This window comes from Pteropus vampyrus, unplaced genomic scaffold (assembly GCF_000151845.1).
Source record: "Pteropus vampyrus isolate Shadow unplaced genomic scaffold, Pvam_2.0 Scaffold399, whole genome shotgun sequence".
Lineage (NCBI taxonomy): Eukaryota > Metazoa > Chordata > Mammalia > Chiroptera > Pteropodidae > Pteropus > Pteropus vampyrus.
In genome coordinates, this window is record NW_011889180.1 from 81789 (window position 1) to 93445 (window position 11657).

An 11657-nucleotide genomic window follows, 5' to 3' on the forward strand; every position below is an offset into this window, starting at 1 on the left:
ATCTAAGAGAGTTCATTAGGAGTGGGTAGCTTTGTCATTTTCTTTTTTGCTTGAGTTTGTTAGAATTATCTTTAAGATAGAACAGAAACACATAATAATATCACCCTGTGATAATGGAAATTCAGATATGATATGATTAGCTCTTGTCATGTGCAGCAGGTCTGTACTAGCTATTTTATTTACCTCATAACAAACAACAAAACCTACATTTTACAAAATTTAATCTTGGTATCCTATTTTTAGAGCATTACGGTGGGATTTTACCCTTTTAACTTTATCTAAATAACAGCTTTACTGAGATATTTACATACCATACAATTTATTCATTTAAGACAGTTTTCTGAATTTTAGTATATTCACAAGAGTTCTGCAACCATCACCTCAATTTTAGAACTTTTTTATCACCACAGAAAGAGACTCTGTATGCCTTAGCTGTCACTTTCCATTTCCCTCCAACCTCCCAGCCCTAGGCAATCACTAATCTACTTTCTGTCTCTTTAGATTTGCCTATTCTGGACATTTCACATAAGTGGAATCATATAATATGCTTCTTTCACTTAGCAAGTGTTTTCAAAGTTCATTCAAAGTTCATCCATGTTGCAGCAGGTATCAGTATTCATTCCTTTTTATTGCCAAATAATATTCCAGTTCTAGATATACCACATTTTATTTATCCATTCATCATGTCCACTGATGGACATAGGGATTGTTTCTACTTTTTGTCTATTATGAATAATGTTGCTGTGATCACTTCATGTACGTTTTGTGTGGATATATATTCTTAATTTACTGCATATATATCTAGAAGTGGCATTGCTGGATTATGTAGTAATTCTTGTGTTTAACTTTCGAGGAACTGCCAGACTGTTTTTGAAGCAGCTGCATCATTGTATCATCCTTAAGATTATTATTTTCTTTGAGATTTGTATTATCTGTGAGAGGAAGCACTGGTATGTATAGGTTAAGACCTCAGACTTTGTAGCCAGACAGACTTAGATTTGTATTCTGGGTCAGTCCTTCGCTTACTACTTATACGACCTTGGGCAAATTGCTTAACTTTTCTGTACTTTGGTTTCCACATCTGTAAAATGGGAATGATCATAGGACCTACCTCACTAGTTACAGACATGATATAAGTACTATGTAAATGATAGCTATTATTATTGTTGTTGTTATCTATAATTCATAATTTCTTTGCAGGAATCTTTTAAATTACTTGTCCGTATTGTATGGATTAGTTAGTTGAACCTGGATAAGATCTGTGAATCTACTTAAGCATGCACAGGTAAATTATAATAGATCACAGTATTCTAAAACTGAATAAATGAGTAAAGATGCTTCTGTTACCCTCTGCCTTTATGGAATTCCCACTAAAGATCCCCATAGGCATTGCATAACGTAGGTGACTATTACGTGCACCTACAGCATAGTGCAAGGTTACTGTATTTTAAATAATCATTTCTTATTCATTTTGGATTAGAAAATATTAGATTCTATTTATATTTATTTCCTCATTCCCTAGTGACTCCCTTTGTTCCCTTTTGTTTCCCTGGAGATTTCTTTTTTGATTTAGAGGAGAGTAAACAGATTAGAGAACTGATGAATAAGACTCCTACTTCACCATTTTGCCTAAGGCAATCTCTATTCAGTTAAGTTCACTTACCATTAAATCTTCCTTCTTATGGCACAATAATCCTTTCTAAAGGAGCTTTTGAATAAAATGCAATGTGTAACTCTATAGTTTTCAATTATCTTAACATATCTTAAAAACCAAAATATTAATTAAAGGCATTGAAAAAATGTGGATATTCTAAGGTGAGTGCTTTTGCTTTTTTGGTTAATTTTCTGAATTCAGAATAGTTTCCAATGAAGTTACAAGAGAAATTGGTTTCTCATTTTTGGTCCAAATAAACACAGCAAAGGAAGGTACCTGAGTGAACCAGTGTCAGTTCACTCACTCTGCAGGTAATACAAACCTCACTGTCTTGCTGCTTTTGCCTTATAGGCTTTTTGAGACGCTTATAAGCCAAGCGAGGGCTGCTTATGTTTTTAGATTCTGCTGGGCCCTCTCCAGAATTCTGATATATTGTAATTAAAACATCGATTTGTTTCATTTACATTTTTGCTATCACCTTTTCCTACATATTGCATTTTAGTTATTTTAACTATTTCTTTATTCACTGTTAACTTCAATTTGAATAATATCAACAAAAGAATGGTTTGTCCTTTTACTATTGAATATTAAAATGCTTTACAGTAATGGATATTTTTAACTCATTTATATCTTATATCTCATTTATACCTCAGCCCTATCATTTATTTTACGTAGTATTTTATCACTCTAGAAGTGAGTACTATTATCCTTAGTCTTGTAAATACGGCCAGTAAGTCAGTCAGTCTGCCTGACTGTCTTTTTTTAACAGCTCTAAATACTACTAGACTTAAACTAGGTTCATTGGGAGGATGGGCAGGGAGGAGTGCTTTTCTATTTTTATTATTATTTTATTTTATTTTTTTATTTTTTTAATGCTTACAGCACCTGGTATTCCTGTTCTCCCATCCAAGTACTAACCAGGCCCAACCCTGCTTAGCTTCTAAGATTAGCCGAGATCGGGCATGTTCAGGGTGGCATGGCCGTAGATGGGAGCAGTGCTTTTTTAAAGACTGAAATATATTAAACATCTACTATATGTCACGCACTGTGCTGGTTGCTTCATATTTGTTATCTATTAGTGTGTTCTCTGTCCTTCAGAATTAATGAAGAATTTTTACTGCTTTATGATGATTTCATTTTTGGCCAATTTCCTTTCTCGCCAGTCTCTCCAGTGTGTTCACCTCCCCGCTGGCCCGACACCAAAGCAAACACACCAGAAACTCCCTTCTTAATTTCCTTCAGTAGACATGAGGTTCCTCCATTCCTCACTAACCACCTATTAAAACAAACGATTTAATTTCTTCCTCCTCTTTCTCCCTTCTTGGTCTTAAAGGAAAGACAGAAATGAACCTCAAGACATAAAGAACCTTTGTAGGTGGTGCTTTAAGAAATAGCCATTTGATTCTGGTGATTTTCATTCTTTTACCCTGAACCAAGTGATATCTTAGGCCCCACTATTTTATTATTATAGCACCTGCTTTGTGCTAGATTCAAAGAGCAATTAAAAATAAACTTATCTCCTGTCTTTAAGGAATTTTTTTCCAGCTTTATTGAGGTATAATTGACAACTAAAAGGGTATTTTCATTCTAATAGGGGAGAAAAGTCCTGCCAGTATACTCCTAATTTATAGTGTTTGATCAAAGTCCTGATAATTTTTCTTTGAAATGTCTCTTTGCTCTGTCCTTTCCTTTCTATTCTTATTTCAGCCAGCTGGGCATTTTGATTACACAGTATGCCACGATGCTCCAGGCTGTTCCCAATTTATATCAGACATCCAGCACAAAGTGATCTGAATGTGAGGCTGGATATTGGTACACTGTTGTCCTGTGGCTCAAACATCCTGCAACATAATTGATTCCTACCCACAGATGCATTTTCCAATATCTCTTTAAATTTGCTCTTGTTTGGAATATGAGAGAATGACAACTCAAATGATATTCTACTGGGAGAGTCTTTGTAATCAGAACATTAAGCAAACTCGCAAATTATAATTCTCTCTAGGGGCTGCAATTATAAATTTAGGGATTGTAATTAAGGATTGTGATTAGCATTTTGAGCTTCTGTGTAACCAATTTTTTTCCTACTGATTTATTTATGGGAAATTTTGTTTATTCTTGCTGAAACAGTAAACAAAAGGAGCCCAGCAGAACAACTTAATGAATAGACCTAATGAATAGGTCTTGAGAGTGGCTCATTTTTCCCCAGCTTTATTGGGGTGGCTTTGTTGATTCAAAATCTTTTAAGTGATTTTCCTGACACTTTCTCTCCCCCCATATTCTCCATTTAGTTGAGCAACTTGCATCTTAAGGAAGAGAAAATCAAACCAGATGCCAATGGTGAGTAACTAAAAGCTAATTTGAAAACAAATGTGATTTACTTTAGTATTTCCGTTTTGACAGTACTCTGGAAAAATATTAATTATGTACCAGACGTGGGGCTGGCAGATACTGGCAGTCATTTGATTTGGAAATCAACAAACTGGGTTGTTTTGTTTTATATCGTGCTTAATATATGCATGAGGATGCCTAATTGACTTATAAATTATTACATGTATTACTAACCATGAGACTATACTGCCAAAGATTATTTGTCGTTTTAAAAAATATTTCTCAATTTAAAATGAGATAAAGTATGAGCAACCTGAGAGTTCACCTACTGTAATTATTCTGGAATCATGTACCAAAAATCTAAATTTCCATTAAATTTTTATTGATATACTTGATATTATAGGGGGAAAACTAATATTTTCCTGATTCTGAACTCACTTGCAGTCTGTTTTCTGTATATTACATAACTACAACATTGTTTGAATATACACTGCTATTAATCAACAGTTTGTATACACAGAATCTTAATGGCAGTATTGTATTCATATATTGATGAAATTTGATATTCCTCTGTTGAGAATCAAGGTGATTTCTGACACTGAACTCTGTAATCATCTATTACATTTCATAAATATTGATGCTATGAGGGAAATTAACATTAGTTTTTGAGGTATGGTGAGAGGACACGGAATAGGAAAGGATTAAAATATAAGCAACAGTGTTTCATACCTTTGTTTATTTAGGAACAATCAAATGTTTTTATCTGTGCTTGGTTTCCTCATTGTTTTTTTTGCTCCCTAGGCCTTTACGTTTCTAGTGTCTCATAGAATATGAATTGTCTCAGCTGTTGGGTATGGGATGTGATTTTGAATGACAGCCACTTTGTGTCTGATAAAGGTGCTGTTGTCAAGACCAATGCTAATGCAGAGAAGACAGATGAAGAAGAGAAAGGTAACAGCCTGAGAGCTACATGCATAAGGTTCTATTCTAAGAGGATGGATTGTTAAGAGGCTTCATTTTTACACCCAACTTGGCCTGACTTTAATGAGAGTCACCGTGCTAATAAAAGTTCACCATAGTCATTGGTGAAGGAATTCTGTTTACATTTTAGAGAAATTTTACTTTGAACAACTGATGGACTTCAGCAGCAGCAGAAAATATTCCCCAAATGACTTTCTTGTACCGGGCATTACAAAAGGAAATTGCATCTCCATTATTTAATAAAATCAAACTTAATGATATTTTGACATATTTAAGATGGATAACAAGATGCAAACAGTTTGTACCATATCAAGATACAGACTTTGTTAATTTTTTTCGTTGTTGTGATATATTTAAGCTAATCATTTTAAGTTTATATTGAGTGCAAATTGGAGAGTAAATATTTGAGTCTAGATAGGAGGAATAGATAGCTTCAGGAAAGGAAGGTTGTTAGGAATAGAATTCTGGAGAAGAATATGAGGCCAAGATGGATGCTATGAATATCATAACTTTTCTCTTTAATAAAATGAACTATTTTAATTGTTTATAAATCAAAACTATGATATACCTTGAATTAGAAGTCTCAGTACAAATGTTATTGCTTAAAATACCACTGGCAATTGAATTCAGATAAGCAGATGAGGTCATGGTAGATTTCACAGACTTTTAAATTTCTTTGCTCCCTTTTTCCTGACAGAGGACAGAGCTGCCCAGTCGTTACTCAACAAGCTGATCAGAAGCAACCTGGTCGATAACACAAACCAAGTGGAAGTCCTGCAGCGGGATCCAAACTCTCCCCTCTACTCAGTGAAGTCTTTTGAGGAGCTTCGGCTGTGAGTATTTTTGCTTGCTGACTCTCCACTCTCCCCTTTGTGTTTAGAGATCCTCGGCCTGTTATACGTTTTTTTTTTTCATCACTAGCAGAACATTTGTAGCTAACATAAGTTTAATTTAAAAAAAAAAAAAATTAGCTGCTTTAGGCTATTAAGTAAAATTTCCAGATAATCTATAAAAATTTTATCTGTATTCACACACTGTGCTCAGTTCAGCACAGTTCAAGTATTGTCAGTTATAAACTGTGTGTAACAGCAGTGAAAAAGAGAGAAAAAATCCCCCAGATATTTGGTTTCTTTCCTCAACCCAGAAGACTGACTTTCAGTATTAATTGTTTTTCTAGGAAACCACAGCTGCTCCAGGGAGTCTATGCCATGGGATTCAACCGTCCATCCAAGATACAAGAGAATGCGTTGCCTTTGATGCTTGCTGAGCCGTATGTGTCCTGACACAAATCTATCCTGTTTTTAATTTTCCACTTTTTAAAAACCTTTATTATATTAGCAATACATGCTCATTTTACAAAAGTTAGGAAACAATGAAAAATAAGAGAAATTATTTGTAATCTCCCTCCCCCGCATTCTATTACTATTTGGAGTAGAGACTTCTAGACTTCTTTCTATATAAACTTATATATGTATACTTCTTTAAAAAATGGAACCATATGAAATGTTTACTTTTTCAAAATTTAATTATATGATCCTCTTTCTGTGTTGGTAAATATACGTGTATATCATTCATATACACCATGATTTCATTATATGGATAGCTAGAATTTATTGTGCCAAATACAGTAGGCAAGCACCAGACCAGGCTCTAGATGACCAGAGTAGTACAGTTACTATGGTCGTTTTCTGGCACAGTGCTTCTCAGTTTCGTAGCATATGAATTTCATAGGAATTTATTAAAATGCAAATTCTGATTTCAGTAGATTTGAGGGTTTGCCATTTTCTCTTAAGCTTCCAAGTGATGTTGATGCTGCTGGTGTCAGACCACTTTTTGAGTAACAAGGTTCTAGAGCATGAAGAACTTTTTATAGAAATTGATCCCCACATTATGTAAAATTGTACTGCATGCAACCTTTAACTTGAAACTTTGAGCATACTTAAGATGAATAAATGGAATGTTAGATTGTCTCACATTAGTCATTTGTATTTATGGCTCTTGAGGCTTTCATAGATGTTCATTTTTAGGTTGTCAATACAAGAAGAGACCTGAGAGAATTACTAGTACCTTTTCTTCATTAACAAATATTTATTGAGTGCCTGGTTTGTAACAGGTACTATTTTAGGTGCTTGGATACATTAACGAACAAAACAGACCAAAATTTCTGCTTTCTAGGAGCTTACATTATAGTTTGGAATATAGATAACTTTATTTTTATTAAATGTAATCAATGCCACTGAAGGCAAATTTTATGTTATATATTTTATCACAGTTTTAAAAATAATATATAAAAAACCACTAAATTGTATACATTAAATGGGTAATTGTATGGTGTATGAATTATATGTCAATAAAGTTGTTTTTTTTAAAGGTGATAAGTGCTAAGGAGAAAAAGAAATAGAGCATGATGGGGGAGATCAGGAATCCCAAGGACCTGATTGCAATTTTATCCCCAACATTTTATTATGAAAATTTTTAAATATACAATAAAGTTGAAAGGATTTTATAGTGAACACCCATATACCCACCATCTAGATTCTACCACTAACACTTTACTATACTTTATCATACATCTAACTACCAATGCGTCTTGTTTTTTAAGGCACTTCTAAGTAGGTTACAATTTTAAATCAAGTAGGGAAGGATCGCATCAAGTAGGTGCTATCTGAACAAAGACTTGAAGCAGAGGAGAGAGTTGACATGTCATCTGGGGACAGTTGTCCCAGGCAGAGTACAGTCAATGCAGAAGCCCTAAAATGGGAGCATGGCTGGCATGTTTTCAGAACAGAATGGGGGCCACTGTGTTGGGGTGGAGTCAGTAAGGGAGAGGGTAGTAGGATATTAGAGCAGACAGGTAATAGGGAGTCAGATCAGGTAAGAAACCTTGTAAGGTGATGGGGATTAAAATTTTGCCACTCCAAAACATGCCTTTTGGGACATTTTTAAGCTGGTTATTGAGAAACAAAAGACTGAGGAACCCACCTCTTCCCCCTTATCTGCCTAAAGGGATCCAGATAGAAAGATCTGCTTAAAGAAAGGGAACATCACCTTAGCATTAGAAATATAAACGAAATGTGGCAGACAGGGAGAAATCTAGCAAAGCCTGTTTGTTGAACTTCTAGGTTTGTGTCCTATTGTTTCTAGGTTGCCCAGCAAGAATTTGTTTGCCACATATTTGCTCTCTATCTCCCTTTGAATTGCCTATTTTTCATTTGAATCCCAGACCCCTGCCACCCTTCTCCTTTGTCCAAAATGGCATATAAACCTCAACTGCCTAATGCATCTTCAGGTCTCATATTCTTCTGGCACCTTCAAATATACATCTGTAATAAATTTGGGACATTATCTCTTGTTAATCTGTCTCATGTTGATTACTAGCCCAGCTAGAAGAACTTAAAGGTGGGAGGAAAGTTTATTTTTTATGCCCCCACAAGGACATTATAAGGATTTTTTACTCTGAATGAAATCAGGAGTGATTGAGAGGTTTTTGAGCAAAGAAGTGATAAAAGCAGACTAGCATTTTAAAAGAATCACTGGCTGCTGTTCTGAGGCTAGATAAAAGATAAGGAGTACTTCAAATCCTACCATAAAATATTCTCTCTGTAGTGCTCTGGACATATAGCTAACATATGTAACTACTATAGAATCCAAGGCCTCTTTCTGTGAATTAATTTTGAATACTTACTCTTTAAGCTTTATTCTTCATTTTTATTAAATGAAAGGATACTCGAGATTTAAGCTCCTAAATCGTTTGTTTTCTTGTGCAGCCCACAGAATTTAATTGCCCAGTCTCAGTCTGGTACTGGTAAAACAGCTGCTTTTGTGTTGGCCATGCTCAGCCAAGTAGAACCTGCAAACAGATACCCGCAGGTAAGGGCTTGGTGAATTTGAGTTTTCTGCTAATGTATAGCTAGAAGGGAAATGCCATTTGATAGATTAAAAGCCAAGTTTCATATTAATTTTTACATAAACTAGGACTCCTTAAGTTGAGCACAGGCAACATGGTTGATCTTCTATTAACAATAAAAATCTTGTTCCCCTTCTATGGTTTGCCAGTTCTGGGATACTGGCGATAGGCGTGGCTCTGTTACTTGCAGGAAAAACCTCCTCCATCTACAGCAATCATCCATTAGAAAGTTGAGAATTTTCTGAGAAAGTGAAAAGGAAGCTAATCTCCAGTTGGAATTTCAGATCCTTGCTCACTTGTAGGTTTTGGTATTCTCGTGGCCAGTAGCTGTTTTCAAGTGTCTTTACCCAGCCAGAGCTCTAACCCCTAAGAATTTTAACTTATGATTTGTAGGCTAAAGAATCAAATGGTGTGCACTTTATATATTCTTTCCTTCAGCCTCAGCTGGAGGAATAACTAAATCCAAATCGTATTCCCTAATGCAAACGAAGTATTGCCTTGAATTCTCACGCTCCACTCTTCCTACCAGTGTTTGTGCCTCTCCCCTACGTATGAGCTTGCCCTTCAAACGGGAAAAGTGATTGAGCAGATGGGCAAATTTTACCCTGAACTGAAGCTAGCTTATGCTGTTCGTGGCAATAAATGTGAGTATGAATATGTAGTCCTAATTCATTAAGCTAATAACTTCTTCTTATTTTGGAAAAATTTTAAACATATGGAGTAGTTGAAATAATACAATGAACACATGTGCCTTCCACATAAATTCCAAAACTTAACATTTGCAGTATTTTCTCTATCTGTATGTGTATGTATATATTCCTGGTGAAACGTTTGAAACTAAATTGCAGACATTGTTGCTCTTTTTCTTTAAATACTTTTGTGCGACTCCTGATGAGGACGTTCTTCAGAATACCCACAATACCCTTATCACAACCAAGAGAATTAACAAATTCTTTAATAACTAACACCTAGACCATTTTCATTTTTCTCCAATTGTCCCAAAAGTATTTTCTTTATGGCTATTTTGTTTTTGAACCAAGATTGAATCAGTGTATACGAATTATCTTTTTTTTTAAGTTTCTTTCAATCTAGAAGTTACCTCCACATTCCCGCCCCCCCCATTACATTTAACGGTTTGAACACACGAGACAAGTTACTTATGAAATGTCCCAAATTCTAGATTTGTTTAATTGCCTAATTTCTTCTTAATGTTATTAGAAGAACAAAAATTTTATAGAATGTTCATGGCAATTAACTGAGGTATTTTTATTCTTTTTTTTCTTCATTTACTTTTTCTACTTTTGTTTTACAACAGACAGTTGTAAATTTATTTAATTAATTTAAATTTTGTTGGAAGTTTTGTTGAGTCCTATGGATCTTTACCACAAACCTGTGACTTTATGATTCACAGAAATCTACTCAGTGTACAATGCCAACTTGAAGTCAGTTCTGAAAAGTAGGATAATAAAACAGTGAAAAATTATCATAAGATATTAAAAATACTGCAGTTTGGATGTGAGTTAGAATGGCAGAGGATTTTGAATAAGTTTTGTATGGGGATCATTGATTGTTAACTGAAGCCCGTCTGATCTCGGAAGCTAAGCAGGGTTGGGCCTGCTTAGCTTAGTACTTGGATGGGAGACTACCTAGGAAGACCAGGTACTGTAGGTGTAAAAAATAAAAAACAAGGGATTGTAAGCTGATAAGGTCCTTGCAATCTGTGAGGTCAACCAAGGGTTGCCTTGCCTAAAAACAGAAAAAGATGACCACCGAAAAGTTCTTCATCTTCACATTGTTTATATCCTTACTATATCTTTTTAGCATTATTCTCTTTTGGTGTGTGTCTATTAAATACTTTAATGATATCCTAACCTTTTCATAAAATATTAATGCAAACATAAAAAAGTTGCATTAAAATAAATCATAGCTTTAGAATTTCTCAGGGAGGAGAGTTGGCTTTGCCATGGAAACACCCACAGAACACATATTGTCTCCACAGTGGAAAGAGGTCAGAAGATAAGTGAGCAGATTGTCATCGGCACCCCTGGGACTGTTCTGGACTGGTGCTCCAAGCTCAAGTTCATCGACCCCAAGAAGATCAAGGTGTTTGTTTTGGATGAGGCCGATGTGATGATAGCTACTCAGGGCCACCAAGATCAGAGCATCCGCATCCAAAGGTAGGAATCCGGAGCCAGCAGGAACTTCTCGGCCTCCCGATCTGCAGCATCTTCTCCTTTTACTTCAAACTCCTCTTCTTGCTCCTGCCAGATTCTTTGCTCTAGCACTTCCAGAAGCATTGGTTTGATGGGCCGTGTCAGCCTGAGTTGAGGAAGGAGACTTAGGGAATCTGTCACAACCCCATCCCTGCCCCGTGTCTGCTTCTGCCTCCTCCCCACAGTGCTCCTCCCCCTCTGCCACCTTCCTGGGGATGCAGACCACCCAAGCCTGGGGAGGCTGTGCTTCCGCTGTTCCGGTGAAAAACTCAGGATCACGCCAAGTACCTGGGCTTTCTCTTGCAGGATGCTGCCCAGGAACTGCCAGATGCTGCTTTTCTCGGCCACCTTCGAAGACTCTGTGTGGAAGTTTGCCCAGAAAGTGGTCCCGGACCCAAACATTATCAAACTGAAGCGCGAGGAGGAGACACTGGACACCATCAAGCAGTATTACGTCCTGTGCAATAACAGAGACGAGAAGTTCCAGGCCTTGTGTAACCTCTACGGGGCCATCACCATTGCTCAAGCCATGATTTTCTGCCATGTGAGTAGCAGCAGGAGCAGCAGGCCTGGT

At 36.1% G+C, this 11657-nt stretch overlaps 1 protein-coding gene and 1 long non-coding RNA gene across 3 annotated transcripts in view; one reads left to right on the top strand and one right to left on the bottom strand.

The window, feature by feature from the left end:
• DDX19B (DEAD-box helicase 19B) overlaps nt 1–11657 on the top strand; it is a 49691-nt gene that overhangs the window by 4316 nt on the left and 33718 nt on the right. The window contains exons 2-9 of one of the 2 annotated variants that reach the window (XM_011380635.2): nt 3943–3991; nt 4880–4933; nt 5661–5796; nt 6141–6233; nt 8731–8833; nt 9400–9514; nt 10870–11047; nt 11390–11627. In XM_011380635.2, the coding sequence (XP_011378937.1) occupies nt 3943–3991; nt 4880–4933; nt 5661–5796; nt 6141–6233; nt 8731–8833; nt 9400–9514; nt 10870–11047; nt 11390–11627 (966 nt within the window). Of the gene's footprint in view, nt 1–3942; nt 3992–4783; nt 4934–5660; nt 5797–6140; nt 6234–8730; nt 8834–9399; nt 9515–10869; nt 11048–11389; nt 11628–11657 lie in introns of both variants that reach the window. The other variant, XM_011380636.2, reaches the window with a different exon arrangement.
• On the bottom strand, nt 9539–11542 carry LOC111731795. The gene is made up of 2 exons (XR_002777322.1): nt 11372–11542; nt 9539–11189 (listed from the first exon to the last, which is right to left on the bottom strand). It is a non-coding gene; the product is annotated as an uncharacterized LOC111731795 (long non-coding RNA).